Source organism: Triplophysa dalaica, chromosome 17 (assembly GCF_015846415.1).
Source record: "Triplophysa dalaica isolate WHDGS20190420 chromosome 17, ASM1584641v1, whole genome shotgun sequence".
NCBI lineage: Eukaryota > Metazoa > Chordata > Actinopteri > Cypriniformes > Nemacheilidae > Triplophysa > Triplophysa dalaica.
In genome coordinates this window covers 20,764,169-20,786,123 of record NC_079558.1, presented here as the reverse complement: position 1 = coordinate 20,786,123, position 21,955 = coordinate 20,764,169, and the positions used below count along the sequence as shown (strand labels likewise).

The following is a 21,955-nucleotide window of genomic DNA, read 5'->3' as shown; positions in this document are numbered from 1 at the left end:
TTAAGGGAACACATGATACCACTATGTTGATTCTAAACTCGCGCACAGCGGTTCAAAATTTGAAGTGTGTGAGAGAGAACTTTTGCTCTAGTCTCATCTGTGTCTGAAATATTTCTCATAAAAAACACTCAGAAATCTTTCAGATGTCTCAGTCATTAGAGTTTGAGAAGAGATGTCAACAATGTCTCAAACTGAGCTCAGATTTGTAAAGTCTGCAATCAAAAGTCAATATTATTGAAGATCACAATATGAACTCAAACATTTCTCGTCCAATTTACTCAAATCCAGATTATATAACCTGTACAATCTACATTCATTTTACACCTGCAATCTTTTCATGTGTTTCAAGGTCACTTACTTGTCTTGCTAACGCTGTATAATTCCACCACATGCAACTTTAAATAAAGTGTCGTTTTTTTCTCTTCACGCTCTGGATATTCACCCCCTCTGTGTTAGTGGTGTGGGTTCTCAATCATTCTCACCGTGAATATCAATTTCACCTGATTAAAATCAGAGGTTAGTTTTCACATGTTATACCTCCAGCAATAACCTCATATTAGTTCATTATCACACCAGATATTACTCTCTCTCTCTCTCTCTCTCTCTCTCTCTCTCTCTCCTGTGTACAGTTCGGGGCAGCAAATGATATTCTTTAAAACAAATAAAGCACACAAGCATGCATGTTTGTGTAGATTCAGTTATTAAACTCTGATTTGTAGCAAGATTCTGTCAGGTCGAATGTTCTCATGCATTAAAAATCTCCAGTACGGGTCTGTGTGATTTTAGTCTCATTATAGTGACATTATAGTATAGTGAAGTCTGTCTCACCATGCTGTTCTGTTACTTAACTTAACAAAAAAAACTTCATAGAAGCAGGAAACAGACTCTCACATGGCAGAGACAGATATTCCAAGATGTAAAATATGACAAAAATATGAAATATTACAATAGCTACTTACTTTTGTATTTTCCTCTGAGCAACACAATAACCTGCTACTGATGATGAGCAAAAATCACATTTGCTTGATTCATTTGTGGTGTTTGCATCAAAATTGCTCTTGCTCACATCTTTCGCATTTTTCAAAAGATTTGATGCCAAGAACTTCTATCAAACCTACTGGCTAACCTTTTCCTCAAGAGACTGGGACCTTTGAGTTTACAAATGACTAAAGTTGCTTTTAATCTCTAAATTAGATTAGAATAAATCGAAATGAAGAAAAGTCCTCGCTGTGGGCACATCAGTCATATCCAAAATTGTATAACGTTCCCTTCGAAACATACTGAAAACATTGAACTGTTATGAACTTTCAGAATCCTAATGTACACAAATAAAGGCGCACATAAGGTTGTTCACAGCGATGCCATAGAAGCCATTTTTAGTTCCACAAAGAACCATTCAGTCAAAGGAACTTATCTTTTTATTATGAGAAGAACGATTTATCACCACAAAGAACCTTTTGTGAATCAGAAAGGTTCTTTGGATGTTCAATGTTCTTTATGGAAACATTCAGACAAAAAGGTTCTTCTATTGAATTGTGAAGCACCAACATAAACGGAGGAGAAAACAAAGAGACTGATGAAGGACTCACTCATTCTTCTGCAAAGCCAGCAGTAGATCTTCACCATCGACCTCAATAAGAACCTTCAGTGATCCAGGATGACCCTAAAACCAGAGAGAGAGTGAGAGAAAGAAAGAGATAAAGAGAGCGAGAGAAAGAGAGAGAGAGAGAGAGAGAGAAAGAGAGAGTAAGAGAGAGAGAGAGAGAGAGAGAGAGAAAGAGAGAGAGAGAGAACTTTCATCAATACTTTTCTCTAAATGTAAATTATGATACTTATATACATAAATATAATTTTTATCTTAATCTATATTTGTGCAATGCTCATATACACTGTTTACTTCGATAACATTCTCACGTTTCTGCGTACAATGTACTTTGATATTTTTATTTTATATATTCCCTTTGTTAACTTAAAAATACTATATTTTATATTTATTTCATCCCTTACTAAGCACCTGATCTTAATTTTACCTTTAATGTTTGTAATTATTGTATGTCTTTAGTTATATGTTCAATGTTTTGGCAATATTGTAAGAACACGCAATCATGCCAATAAAGTGCCTTGAAATTGAAAACCGGAGAGAGAGAGAGAAAGAGAGAGAGAGACAGTCAGGCAAAGTGAATTCCCGACCAAATACAGTACATGCTTCGTGACCGATGATGAATGATCCATGCATTAAAAAAGGCAGAAAACCCTGGAATCTAATGAAAGAACAGATCTGGTTTGTCCTAAACTGTGACAATATCAAAACACGAGAAACAAACACAGACCATGTTTGCTGAAATTGTTTCCAGATTTCTGCACATTGATGAATGATGAAGAAATGAAAACTCTTGGCGAGGAAAGCGCAGATCTTTCGACAGGCGGCTGTTTATCACTGACGGACAGCGTGCAGCACAACACCAACATCTCCATGTGTCTCATATTCCACACAGCATTTCATCGGATTAAAATGTGTACATGATTATAAGGACAAACATAAATGATCAAAGTTTCTGCTTTGTTTTCCTGGAAGAGAAAGAGTACATTTTAAATCCGTGTGTCTGAATACCGTGTCTGCGCTTGTGACGCAACAAAACAAAAAAAGACATAAACAGGCATAAACTACATGCCAATGATCCTCCGGATTTGATTTCACGGGTTTATTAAACTTGTTCCACTTCAATTCTTTTCTTGTTTATATTCATTTCCTCGGTTTATTTTTCCCACCCACCATCTCATCATTTTAGTTTTTTGAATGAAGGATTGTTTTCATGAGTTATATGAAAATGGGAAAAATGACAAGATGGGATGATTTCAAAGAGACTGTATGAGAGTTTCATCTGTCCACATCTGTGATTTAATTGGTTGATTGCTTATTGAAGAGCTGGCTGCTGATTGGTTGATGAGATAATTACACGCACCTGTGGCTCATCTGCAAACTATAAATATCACATTGGAACTCTTTGCTTTGAAAATTTGCATAGTTTACTAGAAATGAACTGAAGTCTGTCTGTTGCTTGAAAGTTTTGTTGAACAAAAAACTGAGTTTACAGATCCAGTCCATCTTTACTGAATCTCTCCCATGTTAGATTTGTGAAATCTGTGCTTCGCTGTGTTAAAGACAACACAAGCGCTCCGTTCTGTGACGGGCGGCGAGGGAAAGCATATTTTCAGCTTGGAGTGGGCTTTGTGTGGGATAAAATGAATCTCCCATTGTGTCACAGCTCTGTAGCTGTCAGGACAGGTTTTATGTTTCAATTCTCTCTGACATTAATTCTCTTCACGGTTCGTGGGTCTGAAAGTTCGGCAGATTTACTCTGCAGAGGCTCAGAGGGAAATGGATTTAAAGCCGGCGGGCGCTGACAAAAAAAACACCAAACATAATCGTGAATCATCTGTGGCACTTTGCATAATTGCACACGTATGCTAATGCGGGACTGCATCCATCATGCCCTTAAACACGTAAGGTAAAGACACAAAGTATTGAATATTTACTGTATTATTTTGACCAAGAATATGGATGGACGTTTATGCGAATGATGAAAATAACGCGATGCAATGTTTTCAAGATTTGGGTGAAACAAGTTGAATGGTTGATGATCAGTGTTGGGTGTAACTAGTTACTAAGTAGTTAGTTACTGTAATTAAATTACTTTTCCCTTGAAAAGAAAAGTAAGGGATTACTCTGTAATTTATTTACGGTTACTTCTGATGTAATTAAACTAAATACTTTGTGTTATATATTGTGTGCAATAGTAGAATTGACATCATATTTCAAAGTCTAACTAAGGTTGATATAGGAAATAGAAAGTAATTGGTAACAAGTAACTAAATACTTTTTGGAGAGAGTAATTTGTACAGTAATCTAATTACATTATTGAATATGTAATTAGTCACTAGTAATTAATTACTTTTACATCATAACAATCCACAAAATCCCAAAACCTTTGCTAACTAACCTAAGCTGTGATGTGAAACAAAATAGGTTGATGGGTTTGATGAGAATAGATGGGTTTAGCGATGGGAAACAGATCAAATCATTTCTGTGTTTTTCTGCAAATTACAAATTTATAACTTCTGAATGCACATGTATCGTTAAACATCCACCTATAAAGAGAGCGCCCCTGTTAACCGGCCAAACCTTGATCCCCTGACTAGCGTTTATAAATCTCCTGTGAAGGAAACGGCAAACAAAAGTGACTTACATCGGTGGAAAGGGACATTTGTGGACAGAGAAAGGAAAGCACTGTTCTCCAACAACAACATTGACTCCCTGCTCAGTTTAATCACAGACCACCTGGATGATCCGCGAGAACAGACCAAAGGCAGACCTTATAAAAGTTGAACGTGTCAGATGAAATGAGAAATGATATTTTCCACAAAAACAAAAGAGCATTCCAACCGCGTCTCAGGATTAATGTGTGCTGTTGGGAGTATTCGGCTGTTTTGAGGTTGCTGATCTAGACCCTCTTAAAGGAGAACATCACATCTGAATCTAAATTACTCATGATCAACAATAATCTTGAAACACATCTAGGGTATCTTAAAGTTATCCAAAAATGAAAATTCTGTCATCAGTTTTTCAACCTCTTGTTACTTTCTTTCTCCGCAGAACACGATATAAGATATTTTGAAAAATGTTGGTAATCCGAACAGCACTGGACCCCATTCACTTCTATTGTATGGACACAAAACCAAGTGAAAGGGTTCCAGTTAACAACATTTTTCAAAATATCTTCTTTTGTGTTCTGCGTAAGAATGTTATACAGGTCTGAAATGACAAAAGGGTCATTGATGTAAATGATGACATCATTAAAATTGTGTGACACAAAAAACACCGAAACTTAGCAACATCACCATTTATTTTGAGTCTTCTGAAGTCAAACCATAACGGTGAGAGGTACACTCCAATCTCCAACTTTTATTTTCTCTGAACTATTATTTTATTAAAAAATATGATCTTACCCACTTGAAATGTTGCATGTCCCGAAAAGGGGAGTTGGTGAAAATCAGACCAAAGATAGTAAAACTGGAAGCATTTTTGTAAAGCCAGTCACCTTCCAGTTACTCGACCAAAAGGTTAAAAAAACATTACCTTTGAATAATCGCTGCCAAAGACTTAAATACACATTGTTCTGAGTGATTTCTATTACGCTTGATATACAACATCTCAACAGAACCTCTGATTTCTGAGTTCAACGGATTCATTCGCACACATACAGAGAGTCACTGGGTGGTCTGGCGTTAGTCTTTACGATGGTTGCTTACGGCCATACACATGTGAAATCTCTCTGTAAAACCTTTTTACAAACTCCAGTAAGAAAACAACACAGCCGAGGTAAACAAATTAACAAACAAATTGCCTCAAAACAAACCAGGCAGGCCTTTATTCTATAAATTGGGAAATGGTTTTCATTAAAGACGAAGGAAAAGAAAGTCGTCCTGAAATGTCTTCTCACAGAATTCCACAAAGGGTCACAGAAACGGTGCCGTTCGAAACATCTGAAATATTTTTGATCAACGTATAGGTACCCACAAACCATACAGATCGATGTACATGCACTTTGGTTAAAAGCATAAATGCAAATGTCAATAAAATCCATAACACGAAATAAGAATAACACCAGTAGTGATTCAACACTGTTATTCCATTGATTACCCCTACGCAAAGAAAACATGTCAATATTATAAATAATTTAATACTTATATATATATAGACTAATGCATCGTTAATATATTGTATATTCTATAAAACGAAAGGAATTGCTGCTTTTTATATACTGAGAAATAATATATTCCAATTTATTGAAAGGTATTATTTAATATAGCAATATATTTTCCCATATTTTTTGTTTGGTAAGGGTTCAATGACACTCACCAGTGACTTCAGGAGGTTAACCCGTCTCTGCTGTCCTCCAATGAGCAGGCGTGGTTCAACGACGTCATAATGTTCCAGCGTGCCACGTCCATCCGGATGACCGGCTGAAAAGAGAACATTTAAACATTAATGCACAATTCTGCAGTCTAGACATGTCACTGGCTGATGATGTCACCGGTCATTCGCTGACTAACCCTGCTGAGCGTATTTGAATTGAGCTTTCATGAACATCTTGTGAAAATAATCTCCAGGGTTTCATTCAGTTAAGCCCTGCTGAAGTCTTGAGAATCTGCTCTGTGACCTTTAAGCCGTCGGCGTGCCGCTGTGAACACAAGATCACTAATCAATGCTTTCAGACATCGGGTTTAACCTAACAACAGTCGCCGTGGAAACTGCCAGCATCTGTTTCAGGCCCGAGTCGATTTAGATCGCTTCTCTTTAATGACCAAATGAAGCTCTTTCCTGTGGCAGCACCGTCCCTCTTCTACATCCCATATGAAAGAAAGAACGCTGATGAGATTTCTTTAAAGGGATACTTCACTCAAAAATTATCATCTGGTCATCATTTACTCGCCTTTCATTACTTAAATGTATTTGTTCTGATGAACACGGAGAACAATATTTGGAAGAATGCGTATAACCGGACAGATTTTGCCCCCCATCGACTCCCATAGTAGGAAAAAATATGATGGTGCCCCAGAACTGTTTGCTGTCCTTCAAAAAGTCTTATTTTGTTTTCAACAGAACAAAAAAAATTGAATGAAAGTATTTTTTTCCTACTATGGGAGTCAATGGGGGGCAAAATCTGTTTGGTTATAAGCATTCTTTCTAATATCTTTCTCTGTGTGCATCAGAACAAAGACATTTTTACACATTTGGAACAACACGAATGTGAGTAAATCTAACATGGGTGATGTATCCTTTTATGTCTCTGAGACACTTGTGAGATAAATTAAGAGCAAATGGAAACGTCTTTTTCTCCTGAGAAAAAGAGCATGAAATCTCGGAAATATCTCCATTTGAGAGACACTATCGAAGCGTAGGCGATTACAACAAAGTGAATATTTAGAAACTAAAATATGAATTTCTATGTATTAAATGCAAGCAAGACGCATTTAAATTTGCTCGACCAATCACCTTCCTCCGTGTACAAATGATCGTTCCTGTACAATCGTCGCCTCGTACACACTACGATCACGGCAGCGACACCAACAAGAAAAACACCTTTATACTCATCAAAACAATACTTCAACACACGCACTCATACACTTAAACATCAAGCATTTATCAAATGTGACATCAGCAGAGCATTGAGTTAATGATGTAGAAAAACACTCCATTAGTTAATGACTGCTGAGCCGTGTACTGTACTTTACAACACAAACTCACTGACAATCATCAAACATACGCTGAGAGTTTGTGTAGAAAGCCGTAGATTGTCCAAGCAATGCACCGCTATTAGTCTTCATTAGAAACTGCTTCAAAACTAAAACATCCTCTCGCAATACACCAGCATCTGCTGTTTGTTTTGGAGTTGTTTTTGTGCTCGTTAATGTAAGTGAGATTAATGAATCCCATATATACTTTCAATCATTGTTTATCCAAGGAAAAATCTAATGACCCGCATCATAGTTTTCCTAAATAAACATTTCATTACTGAAAAGTATCAATAAACAGCTCAGATGTTGCTCTTTTATAGCTATTTGTGTCTTATTTAAGTATCAAGTTGAAATGAATGAGAGTGTAATTGTTGAACCGCATGAAGAGTATCGAGTTGTAAAATGAATCTAGATAGTTCACATTGAAATCTTCAATACTTTGATTGCAGTCGTGACAAATCTGAGTTCAGTTTGAGACACTGTTGACATCTCTACTGAAACTCGAATGAATGAATGGATGAATGAATGAATGAATGAACTAATGGACGGAGGGATGAATGAATGAATGAATGAATGAATGAATGAACGAATAGACGGAGGGATGGATGAATGAATGAATGGAGGGAGGGAGGGATGGATGGATGAATGGATGATAGATGAATGGATGAATGGATGAATGGATGAATGATGAATGAATGAATGAATGAAGGGATGGATGAATGAATGAATGAATGAATGAATGAATGAATGAAATAATGAATGGATGAAATGAATGAACGGACGGATGGATGAATGAATGAACGAATGAATGGATGAATGAACGGACGGACGGATGGATGAATGAATAAATGAACGGATGGATGAATGAACGAATGAATGGATGAATGGAGGGATGGATGAATGGATGGAGGATGGAGGGATGAATGGATGGAGGGATGAATGAATGGATTGAGGGATGAATGAATGAATGAATGAATGAATGAATGAATGAATGAATGAATGAATGAATTAATGAATGAATGAATGGATGGATGGATGGATAGATAGATAGATAGATGAATGAATGAATGAACGGAGGGATCGATTGATAGATGAATGGATGCATGGATGGATGGATGGATGAATGGAATGAGGGATGAATGGAATGAATGGATGAATGGGTGGAGGGATGAATGAATGAAAGAATAGATGAATGGATGGAGGGATGGATGAATGGATGAGTGGATCAATGAATGAATGAATGAACTGAGGGATCGATTGATAGATGGATGGATGGATGGATGGATGGATGGATGGAATAATAAAATATATGGAAATATATGACACAGATAAGACTTAAAAAGATGAATCTTCTGTTATCATTTACTCGCCTCACAGTTGTTTAAACCTGTGTACATTTCTTGGTTTGGTTGAACACAAAAAAAGATTTTTGGAACAAGGTTAGCATCTGAGATTTCTGAGGCACCATTGACTACCATAGCAGAAAAAATTGAATGGTAGTCATCTTGAGGGTAAGTAAATGATGATAAGAGTTTTCATTTTTAGGGGAACTAGTCCTTTAAGCAAAAGTTTCCACTTGCTCTCTATGATTTCTCTACTGTATATCTAGAGAAATAATGAAGAAATGAAAGGAATCTCCTCTGTGATTTTTCTGTCTTCTGTATGGATTCTCAGACTCTCAGATGGTCTCTTACACCATTACCCCATCTGACCTCCAATCAGACAACATCATATCTCACAGACGTCAGACTCCCTGCGCTCTGCTTTCTGTTCTGTGTCTCTCTGCACGATCAGCAGAGTTTATATGTTGAGCAGGTTTCTGGTCTGCTCCTCCTCAGGCGACTGAAATCTTCTATCAGTAAACCAAAGACCAAACTTTCCTAACAACCGAGCTGAGCACAGTAACAGAATAGCTGTCTTAGTTCTGCAACGTGTCAAGAATGAGGGATTCCCACCCGCCGTCCACTACGTGACAAGAGACAGACACTGTGAACAGATAAAGACTCTGAAATCTGCAGTTCAGCACATTTACTGACTCTATAAAACACTGAAACAAACCGAACCACAATGATTGTTACTTTCTCTTTAGTTTGGCTCTAATGGTCTCAAAGATCCACAGTTGTTAATGAAAGTACTGTTACACAAATTCTGCCCCCTTTTGAGAAAATAACAGATGAGAGCTCTATTTGAGACTTGAATGAGACTAAATGGAGAGCAGATGGAAACGTTTAAGTCTCGTCTGCGTCTCAGATATTTCTCCTGAGAGAAAGAATCAGAAATCTCAAGAATGTCTCTAAGGGTGTAACTTTGATTTGAGAAGTGGGGGGACACAAAATGGGGGAAAATCATTTTGATATGAATCCTATATCATATTCAAAATACTGATGTTTTGCGTTGTTTTTGATTGTTTAAATTGATTAAACCATGAAACCAAAACGTGTTTTTATTGTGTAGCAAAACTTGATGTTCATGAAGGGGGAAATGCGAGTATTGACTGAGAAAACTTTTTAAAAGCTTTACAAGGTTTAACATACCTAAACACCGACCAGAGAAGCCCACGTTCCTGTCGAGCCTTGTCATAAACACTAACTGCTGTTAAAATATCAAGTCCTTATTAAATGAAAAAAGTAATAAATCACACATTACGTGTTTCTTCCCCACAGAAGTCCATTATAAGGACACAGCTTAACATAAGTAGCCTACCGAAGCAACGACCACGTAAAAACTAACTTCTATGAAATTCAAATAAAAGCACGTGAATGAAAACTATCTTTCAGTGATCTATATCAGACTTTCTGTGTCCTGCTCGGTCCGTGTACTTCGCCGTGGTGATGACGCCGTGTGGTTAAAAAATCATTGCAAACTACTTTGATAGTGAGGGGGACACGTACGGAATTTTGAAAAGTGAGGGGTATATGTCCCCCCTGTCCCCAGTGGAAATTAACCCCCTGAATGTGTCTTAAGAAGAGATGTCAATAACGTCTTAAACTGAGCTCAGATTTTTCTCCTCTGCAATCGAAAGATCTCAATACCAACTCAAAATTTCTCATCAAATGTACCCAAATCCAGATTACATTACTTCTACGATCTACATACATTTTATACCTCCATACTCAACATGCGTTTTATAATTTCTCTTGAGCAATTTTAGAAAAACATCTGAATTGATACAAAATTGCCACATTGTAAAGCGGTTATAAATTGTGAGAGATTGTGTTGGACAGAAGGAAGGTTTTGAGGTCAGTTTGGGTGGCAGAGACGTCGGGTCTAGACTGAGTTTGACGTTTAACAAGCACACACGGAATCATCATCATCACGTTTTAGGCTGGTTCATTTTGGAAGCTCTCTGAAGACACCACACGTATCTATCGATAATATATAGAGGATAAATAAATAATAAAGGATTATTAGGAACACCATACTAATACTGTGTTTGACCCCCTTTCGCCTTCAGAACTGCATTAATTCTACGTGGCATTGATTCAACAAGGTGCTGAAAGCATTCTTTAGAAATGTTGGCCCATATTGATAGGACAGCATCTTGCAGTTTATGGGATGCACGAAGCTCCCGTACCACCACATCCCAAAGATGCTCTATTGGGTTGAGATCTGGTGACTGTGGAGGCCATTTTAGTACAGTGAACTCATTGTCATGTTCAAGAAACCAATTTGAAATGATTCGAGCTTTGTGACATGGTGCATTATCCTGCTGGAAGTATCATCAGAGGATGGGTACATGGTGGTCATAAATGGATGGACATGGTCAGAAACAATGCTCAGGTAGGCCGTGGCATTTAAACGATGCCCAATTGGCACTAAGGGGCCTAAAGTGTGCCAAGAAAACATCCACCACACCATTACACCACCACCATAATTGCATTAATGAGAAATAGAACAGGTGTTCTTAGTAATCCGTTAGGTGAGTGTATATAGAACGGTTGGTGAATGGACACTATTGTTGATATCACAAAGCAGGCCAATAAAATGCACATTTTACTTCTATGTTTCAACTAACAGAAGATGTTTCTTCATTTGAGAAACTCTTGCTTGAGTGGTTGAGCTTTTATAAGAGAGTCAGTAAATGTGAGAGTCCACGAATGTGGTAAGAGATCACGTCGCCAGCTTCTTTTAAAACGTGCAATAAAACCAAGTGTGAAACTTCGGCTTTTCCCACATCTCCTGTGATGTTATTTATACATCTTCAATAGACTCAATAAAGCCGGCGTGTGGTTTGCGGAATCTAGATTTGTTTGCTTTCCCTAGAAAGAGCTTTGTAGTCACGAGTCGACTGAATTTACCAGAGCAATAACAGAAAGATAAAGGTGTGAGGCTTTGAAGCGGCGCCTCAGAAATCTCGTTTAGGCACAAATCATTTTTTTTTCAATATTTGAAAGAAATATGTAGTGAAGGTTCATAGTTAGTCCCTGTTTGACGGAGCGGATAGCTAGCGGTTATCTGCTTTGATCTGAAAGTGAAATGATCAAATATCTGTATTATAAAAGCTCATTGATTTTTTTTCAGACAAAGACTGACATCCGCCCTGTGGAAACTCCTGAAATCTGAACACGAGTTGCGTTTTCAGCTTTAAAAGAGATGCCTCTCGAAACATTTCAATGCAAAACAAATCCACACAAACAGCTGGAATTCTCCTGTCGAGCCATCATAGATTTCCCACAATGCCTCACTTCAGCATCCTTCAGAATGGATGTTTCAAAGGCCTGCAAATTCAACAACTCTAGGAAACAACAAACCGACTCTTATCTCCTTTGGGATTTAAAGTTACATTGGCACGGAGCATCTCTTTCTGGACCCGAGGGGATGCAAGAGAAAAGGTTTCCAAAAACTGAATCATGCATTTTTGGCTCGCAACCATTTCAAAGCTAACCACAAAAACGCCTCCTAAATCCATCCCAGTACAGGATACACCAAAGAACCCTAAAACTTGTTCTGAACACCCACGGGGCTGTTTTCTGCCTTACACAAGTGCCCAATGTGACAGTTTGTGCAATAATAATGATTTCCTCACAGTGCTTTTCTTTATTGCAGATGGAGCCAGCTTTCATTTGCCAAAGATAAAAGTCTCTTTTTACTAAGATTAAAGTCTTTCCAGTGATTTAAGCACGAGAGATGATTCCTAAATCTCTACATCCCGCTGAGATGTTCGCCAGCTCCTGTCAGCTCAAAGGAAACCAGTAAGACTGCATTAGTGAACCAGTAAAACCAACACAGACGGCAAGACCACAGCATATGACGGAGAAAAAAAGCAACGCAGATATTTCTGTGTGCTGTACATGAAGAGGTATGAAATGAATGTAGATTATAGAGATACAATTTTATGAGAAATGTTAGAGTTCAAATCGAGATCTTGATCAATCTTGACGAATCTGAGCTTAGTTTGAGACACAGTCGAGATCTCTTCTCGAACTCAAATGAATGAGACATTTGTGAGATTTATGACTCTTTCTTTCACGAGAAATATCTGAAATGCAGATGAGATTTAGGTTTTTATTTCTTCTCCATTTAATCTCGCTGATGTCCCATCAGTCATTTTTCAGCATGCCACCGATCTACCCCGGTACACACTAATGTTTCTCTTTGAAACATCCAGCAGCACGATGACATCAGCTGCTCAGCGTGTTCATATCCTGCTGCTGCGCTGCATTTGATTAAATATGAAAACAAAACGCTGCAGGCGACACAGAGACGATCCCCTACGTGAACAAAGAGGAGAGAAGCTCTGGCTGCGAAGAAGAGAACAGATGTAGTCCAGGATGAAGTGTGAGAAGATACTCGCATAAAAAAAAACACATTATGGTCCTGTAGAATAAAGAAAATTGGGGGTAATTATTTAATTATTTATGCACTATTCTTTTAAGACAGTGGTTCTCAACAGGGGGACCCCAGCTGGGGCCCCAAGCTGACTTCCAAGGGGGCCTCAGGATGACTTGTAATATAAAATAAGACAAAATGAGCATCGGAATACATTTTAAAACAACTAAAACCTTTTTTTAAATGTTATTAATTTTTATATAGAGTAAACACTTTTCCAGTTAATATCAAGCTTGGAAATGTTTTATTGGGTACGAATTGGAGTCAAAAAGGTTGAGAACACCTGCTTTAAGTCACAAGTTTAAATCTGTGTAATATTGTCACCGGTCTAATAATTCAAGTCCAATCGCTTCGAAAAAGAAAAGCAAACATCTCCCCAATTTCAGGAATTGTTCATGGAGCACGAGGTTTAGAAACACAATGTCAGATCTGTCTCAACAAAAACTACAATCGAAGCATCTCTCATCTAGTCCAGCAGTACCGCACAGCTCAAGACACACTATTCTTATCATCTCGTTGTGTTCTCATTCACTTCTCATTCTTCTCTGACGGTGGATTTGAGGGAGGATGACCATGATGGTTTGTGTGTGTGTGTGTGTATTTGTTTGTTTTGGCCGACCTCCACCATAAACATCTCCGTGTGTAAGAAGACACTAAACAAACACTCAAGAGACGCTGGCAGACATCAGGTCCATTGACATCAGGGTACTGTACTGAATAACCTGAAGTTCAGTCATCGGGTCACGTCGGGTGGTCGCTGTAATGTAAGGCCTGGAGACCACAAGTCACACACAAAAGAAGAAAAAACACATCGGAAAACATGACATTCTTGAGCTAAAGGAAGTGCAATTAAAAGAAAGAAAGTTTCCTCTCAGGCTCTGAGGTTTAGCAAAGAATCGTCTTCCTAAGTAGAATTCACAACTTTGGGTTTAAAGGTCCTAAATGGTTCATCAGAGTGAACATCAAATCAGAATGACTCGGTCAAAACATCTTTTCAAAAATTAAAACTTTGACGGCTAATGCCTACAATCGCTTGTCAACCCCTCCCTTACATCTATAAAACTTTGACGGCTAAAACAAGAAGTGTTCCAATTTTATCATTTTTTTGTAAACAAAATAATCATATTTGTAAAGGATAATCCAGGGTTTTAATGCACGACGTGGATTATCCCTCTTATACCACAGTTATTTGCCAAATTAAAGCTTTTATTGATCTTTACAGTGTCATTTTAGATCAAACAGGTGAAAACGACAAATATTTTATAAGGTTATTTCAGATGGAATCAAACTGACTGGAGCTACCCGTGCATTAAGTGTTTCAATGCACACCCTCCAGCCAATCAGAATCCAGTATTGAAACAGACCATGGTATAAATATGTTTATAGCATCATTCTACATTTTAACTAGTTGAAAACCTTTTTTAACTCAGGATTCTGATCTTTGTCACTTATATCTGCATTAAATACAGTAGCCAACTGGTGCTTTACAGGATATAAACATTGTTGCATTCATACTTTTCCTTTGAAAAAGCACTTTTTCATAATGTGCTCTATTTTCGTTCACTAATTATGTACGTAAGCATGTAAATGATCATTTTTAGTATATTAATCTTAAGAACATCCAACTGTGCTCAAATGTGCTATTTTGAGATATGAATATGAACTAAAAAGTGCTTTTAACAAACTATATCTGAATAAGAAACTGTAATTTACCACTTGAACTACACGTTTTATACACTACACTCCAAAAAAAAGGAACATCAAAAAGTTATTCGATACCATAGAAGAATCTTAAGGTTCATAAAGAACCTTTAACGTCTGAAAATAAAAAGTAAGAAAGAGATGGTTCTTTAAAGAACATTTGTATGAATGGTTCTTTGTGGAACCAAAAATGGTTCTTCTATGGCATCGCTGTGAACAACCTTTTTAAGCACATTAACTTTTAAGAGTGTAGTGTGTTTAAGTGAACTACAAGTGGTAACTAAATTTAAATTATAAAGATTATCTTAAGAAGCGCTAAAGAATACATTTTCGAAATTAGTGTGTGAAAACAAAACACAATTACATTATGGAAGTGCACTTTTTTCACCTGGGCTGAGCTCCTCGGTGAATTTGACGCCCCCTGCTGGACGCTTGTGTCAGTGTGACCTTCCTGCCCCATCACCTGAGCACTCTTATCAAGAACATATCATGAGTTTTTTTGGCAGTGATGTGATTGTGACATGTGTCTGCCTCATGCGTGAGAGTGTGTGCGTGTGTGTGTGTGTGTGTGTGTGTGTAGGTGTACGTTTCCGTGTGTGATTGTGTGTGTTGGGAGGAGAGATGAACATGCCAGCTGTGTTTGACTCCAGCTGGTCGTGTGAAACACATGTATGCCACATGCTCAATTATCTTGATCACTTCCAACAACCCAGACAACAGGACGGGCTGGAGCAGACTCTCACACAGCTGTGTGCCCATGGCACTATTTGAGAGGGGTAGGCTAGCATAAGAGCCCAAATCTGACTCTTTAATCACTGGAACACAAATGAAGATATTTGGAGAAATGTCTCAAAATAAACGGTTTTGTGTTCATACAATGGGAGTCAATGCGATTCTGTGTTGTTTGATCATCAACATTCTTCAAAATATCTTCTTTTATGTTCTGAAGAATAAAGAAAGTCAAACAGGTTGTGAGGATGAGTAAATGATGAAGGAACTACACCTTTAACAGCAATAAGCCTTCAGTTTCCATGATGAAATCGCAAACGTTCACACATTACAAGAAACTTCTGTTAGAAGTCGTGAAATGTGCCGCCCTTATAGAAATGCCACACGTGCAAAAAAAAACATGTGGTTTTAGAAATTTTTTTTTGTTTAAGTGTTTTATTTATTTTACTCTTATCCCAAAAGCACTTTACACAATCTAAGGGTTGTGTATCATTTGTGTAAAACTTGACGAACACTCTTTCAAATAAAGGTGCTTAAAAAGTTCTTCAGAGCGACGCCGTAGACTAGAGGAACCATTTTTGGTTCCACAAAGAACCATTTGATCAAAGGTTCTTTAAGAATCATGGCTTTCTTTACTTTCTTATAATCAAATTTTTTGTTTCACAAAACGTTCTCTGTGGTGAAAAAAGGTTCATTGAGGAGCCAAAAGATTCATCAAAGGAACCATTTGAAGCACCTATTTTAATAGTGCATGTGAAAAACGTAGTAAATTCATGCATTCTTTTTGTAAGGAGAACAACGTGAAACCATTTAAAAACCTGTTTTATCTCCATCGTGTGAAACATCAATTAAATAAAATGTCTTCATAACATAACGAACTAATAACTCAACAACACTCATTTTCAACACCTTCTATACTTTGCCATTTTCAATCCAATTGATTTAACATGCACCAATAAAACTGGTCTGATAAGTTCAGGAACACACATTAAAGAGTCAACACTGAATCATATTGATTTAAAATGGCCAAAACCTAAAGGTCTTAAACATTGAAACCTACTAATAAGTCTTCAGCTCCGTATCATCCACCATTAGAAAGTATCTGCACATCCAGATGGAGATCAGCTCTGAGACCTCTAGAGTCAACTGCCCCTGGCACATTCATTCAGGAACAGATGCTGATCTGAGATGAGCCAGGAACCCTGCAGATAACCTCACATGACCTTAAAAACAGATCACATGCTCCAGCTACATCATGACATCATCTGTTCACATGCATTTTTGACCCGGTTTCTTTCTAGAAAATGCACGTAAACAGAGTCATTATTGGAAGATCTCGTAAATGTGGAATTACTGAAAGATCTAATTTTTCTACATGATAAACTACTGAAGGGTTGAAGATACACGAGACATCAATATTTTAGGTCTGTTTTGAGAACGGCTGTGTGATTTAAAGGTGCATGAAGACATTTTATGTTGCAATAAGTAAAATGACTCAAATCTGATGAACACGTGATTTTGAACTAATTTCTTCAATGTTAAAAACTCATTTAATAAAATAAATACTCAGTGCACCTTAAAATGCATATAAGAAAGAAAAATCACAGATCTATTCATCTCAATTTCGTCTCCTAGAAATCAATGAGATTAAATGAAGACCAAGTGGAAACGTTTGCTCATGTCTCATAAGCGTCTCGTGAGAAAAAGAGTCGTTAATCGCACAAAAGTCTCCTTTATAGTTTCAGGATCAAGAGATCTCAACACTGTCTCAAACAGAGCTCAGATGTGTCAAGAAAGAACTCAATATGAACCAAAGATTTTCTCATCTCTACTGCTGTCTTTGTTAAATATCCACCAGAAGATTATTTCACTGTTGATCAAATATTAACAGCGAGAGCTTTGCATTTCCTCTTTAGTATTGCTGAAGTTTTGCTGAAGATGTTGAAGGCCGCACATGAAGGATAGGCCATGCATTTATTAAAGCTCAATGATAAATCACCCTCACGGGGTCGTTCTGCTTTAGTCTCGCCGGTCAAACCGAACATCACCACCCGCGTCTGATGTGAGCTCCACTCGAGCGTGAAGACCTCCTGTGACCACCTGAACCATAAGACGTGACAGAGCTCTGTGCCGAAGGGCTCAAGGATCCATTCAGATTAACACGGCCTCACAGACGGTTGGTGGAAGCGAGGGAAATAAGGCATGGTGAAGGCCGAGAACTCAACTCGGAGATGTGACACGGTGGATGAGCGTGTTTTTACTTTAACATGAGGGGTTTTAATCCCAGAGGGAGACTGTAATGAAGGGTGTGCTCACAACGGCTAAATGATTCATCACGTCACCGCCATTACTTTCTGCTATCAAGGGCAGAAATGTGTCTGAAATGAAATGCAAAGAAATGATCTGATCTACATCAGCAGCGTAAAATTTCAACACACATCTGTACTCCGCTGTGATTTCTGTTCATCAGAATGAATTTTTTAATCCAGAGTGGTACAGTTTACATGCCACGGTGTATATTCTGATATAAAAAATACCGTAGTATACTTTAGCATTTACTATAGTGAACTGAAGTTCTTAGATACTATAGTTATCTATGTACGTCCTGCAGTTGACTAACTCGCTATAATTTACTATAGCACACTACTAAAGTATAGGAACTATAATAGAATACCTCAATGTACTATAGTTTACTATGGTAAATATTACAGTACACTATAGCATTTACTACAGTGTACGAAAACACTATAGTAAACACTGCCGAGGATTGTAGTATAAATAAACAAACTGTAAGAATAACTACACTACAGTATTCTACAATTTACTACACTTTACTATGGTAAATATTAAAGTATACTTCAGCATTCACTACAGTTCGTCAAATCACTATAGTAAACACTGCAGAGGACTGTTGTATACATAAACAAACTGTAAGTATAACTACACTACAGTATTCTACAATTTACTACACTTTACTATGGTAAATATTAAAGTATACTTCAGCATTCACTTCAGTTCGTCAAATCACTATAGTAAACAATGCAGAGGACTGTTGTATACATAAACAAACTGTAAGTATAACTACACTACAGTATTCTATAATGTACTACACTTTACTATGGTAAATATTAAAGTATACTTCAGTATTCACTACAGTTCGTCAAATCACTATAGTAAACACTGCAAAGGACTGTTGTATATAAAAAGTGTAAGAATAACTACATGACAGTATTCTATAATTTACTACGGAAAATATTTCATTATAGTACCATATTGACTCCTTTTATCAATTATTTACAGTAAACAGTGCAGGGTATGGAAGGAACTATTATACCACAGTATACTACAGTAAATACTAAAGTACACTAGTATTAAATACAATTTATGAACTTACTTGAGTAAAATCTGCAGTGTACTGTAGTAAACTTTAACAAAGTGTAGGAATTACTATAATCAACTATAAAACCACAATTTACTACAGTTTACTATAGTAATTAGTAATTCTACTCCAGCAAAAACTACAGTTTAACATTCCACTATAGTTGATACTACAGAACACCATAGTATACATTAACAAAGGACAGAGATCACTGTTTCACCAAAGTACACTATACTAAATACCAAAGTACACTACAGTGTGTTTAATGTGGGTTATCTAGTGTAAGAACTGTGTTGATTTAATACGGCTCAATAACTTTACTAACACAACAACAACGTGATATTTGAATAATATATTAACAGAAGACATTTTTTAAGATTGAGATACAAGAGGATGTCATATTGTGAATAATTCAAAGCTGTTGAACTCGCAACATCATTCAGCTGTGACATAGCCTCTTGTACATAGCACTTAAATAAATCCATATTTCTGTTCGATATAACTAAATATCATGATGTATGGTGTTTAAATAATAGGATAGTGGCCGTACAGCCCAGCCACACAGAAGAACTGTGAGCGATAGCCCTTTGAGTTTAAATTGCCAGCAAAGACATTCAGTTGTGCGGCCAAATGGACACTTAAAGGCGATTACAGGTCACTTTCTGATCTTCACACCTATTAGGAAGCAATTTAATGATGTGTTAAGAGATAACACAAAGACACGCTATAAACTGGCTTAAACGCTGCAGGGCCCATTTAGTGTAATTGAATGAAAAGAAAGACCACCTAAATTCTTCAGAATCCTTTTGTGTGTGTGTTTCATGGAAGAAATATGTCACACGGGTTTAAATCAACACTTGGACACGACAGAATTTTAATTTTAAACCGCCCACACCCTCACCCGTCGGTCTTTCCAAATCACTTCACCCTCAACCGTCGTCCAGGGTTCCAGCAGCGTACAAACAGTTGCCTGTCAAGTACTGGAAAATCTCTCTGCCGGTCCTGCGTTGCCAGATATTCAGACACTCAATCTCCCTCAGCTGTCCGGACACATTTCTGGACGTGTGGAGCAGCACTTGTTCATTCTGATCAGTAATATAGCCTACGTCTGAAAGTGTGCCATCTGACATCTGACTTATAAGAATATACTGTATCTGACCTGAGGAGGGGTCGGGGGTTAAAATCAAACAGCATTCAGGACCAATGTCGGTAATGAGTCATTTCAGAGTGAAAGAGGATATTGGAATGGGAAAATATTTCTTTAATTTAGTTATGAAAAGTGGGCCTTTATATATACAGACGGTTGTGGATGGTGGGATTTTTCGCACCCTTTTGTTGTTTTAGACAGTTTTTACGCACCCATTTTGTGTAGCAATAGGAGAATTTTGAAGTACGTTCCATACAAAAGGGACTGAAATGTTAAAGCCCAATTTATAGTGTGTGTCATGTGCGAATTAAGCATTTTTACGCGAGTAAATTACATACAAAGTCAATGCAAACTTTTTGCGAACTTGCGGCAAGAGTGTAAATGACGTGAACGCTCGTCAATCTCCTCTTTCAAAGTGGAAAATATTTGTCAGATTGCGTCACTCACGCTGAAATAACTTTTCCCGCGAGCAGTGTTGGGTGTAACTAGCTACTACGTAATTAGTAACTGTAATTGAATTACTTTTCCCTCGAAACGGTAAAGTAAGGGTTTACTCTATTCTTTTTCTGTACTTTTATTACAGCTACTTCTGAAGTAATTCAACAAAATGCTTTGTGTAAATAGCATTTAATCGGGCCTGAATGAAGACAGAAATTGAATGTGGTGTCTTTAAGACATCTTTGCACCCTGTACTCTCAAAGCAAAACTTTCCTTTGTATTAATTGTGCACTAAAGTCTATACATTCTCTACAAATTAGCAATTTTACATACAACAGACTCTAATTGAAACAAAAATAAGTTCATTATAAAAGGACAAAGCACAAACCTTTATCCAAAGTGTGACTTATTTAGAGATCTTCACTGAAAACATCCACACTTGATAACCACTAACACTCTAAACTGATAAATCATTCACAGTAAGGTCAGTAACGTCTGTAATAAAACTAAACAGAGTCCATTTAGATTTCACATTGTTAGGAATAATGTGACTAACACACGCTTGTGAATTCAAATAAAACACCACTGTGACCCTCCTGCATTTAACAAGCGATCACACTAATGAAAGAAGAACAATCTGTGCTGATGTCAAGTCATAAACCCCGACTATTAAAGATTTCCTGAAGCATTAATGCAAGAACACATGCGGTGCTGTGAAAACTCACCGGTTTGAGTCCCCGTGAGAGAGCGAGGAGACACCTGTTCAGATAAACTCACTCATTAGTGTTTAATGATGGCAGCAGGTAACCGCCTCCTGTCAGACCTATGCAATGTTTCACATCAGCGGGGAATTGTGGGAAGATGAGGGACTTCATTTCTACCCTGGACCCCGGAGGAAGATGCCAAAGGAGAGAGTAATTCTTAAAGGGACGGTGCACGTTAAAATCATGAAAGATTCTCGACTGAACTGAATCAGGAGTATTTTTTCTTCTTTCGAGAGAAATAAATGTCTATTTTTCATACAAAAAATGATCATACAGATTTGAAAGAGCATAAGACGGGATCGGGTTTTCATTTTGGGGTTAACCCTTTTTTAAAGATACAGTTCTCCTAAAAATGAGATTCTTGTCATCATTTATTCACAAGAATGAATGCATTCCTAAGCTGACATAAGAAGATATTTTGAAGAATGACGATTAGCTAACAACACTGACCTCCACCATATGAACACAAAAACAATAAAACATTTCTCTAAATATCTTCCTTTGTGTTCCACTGATGAAAGAGTCGCATACAGATTTTGTATGACATGAGGGTGAATAAATGATGACAGACTTTTCATTTTTGTGTGGACTGTTCCTTTAAGAACACTCAGACAAGTGGGAATGAACTCTCGGGGTTTTCCACTCCTCTGCAGTAGACACAGGGAACAG

General features: G+C 37.4%; 1 protein-coding gene across 1 annotated transcript in view; it reads right to left on the bottom strand.

The window, feature by feature from the left end:
• The window catches only part of LOC130438786 (disintegrin and metalloproteinase domain-containing protein 12), a 92,026-nt gene that overhangs the window by 68,143 nt on the left and 1,928 nt on the right, over positions 1–21,955 (bottom strand). Inside the window, exons 2-3 of the mRNA XM_056770955.1 lie at positions 5,921–6,024; positions 1,590–1,663 (exon numbers count right to left, since the gene is read on the bottom strand). Coding sequence (XP_056626933.1) covers positions 1,590–1,663; positions 5,921–6,024 — 178 coding nt within the window. The remainder of the gene's footprint in view (positions 1–1,589; positions 1,664–5,920; positions 6,025–21,955) is intronic.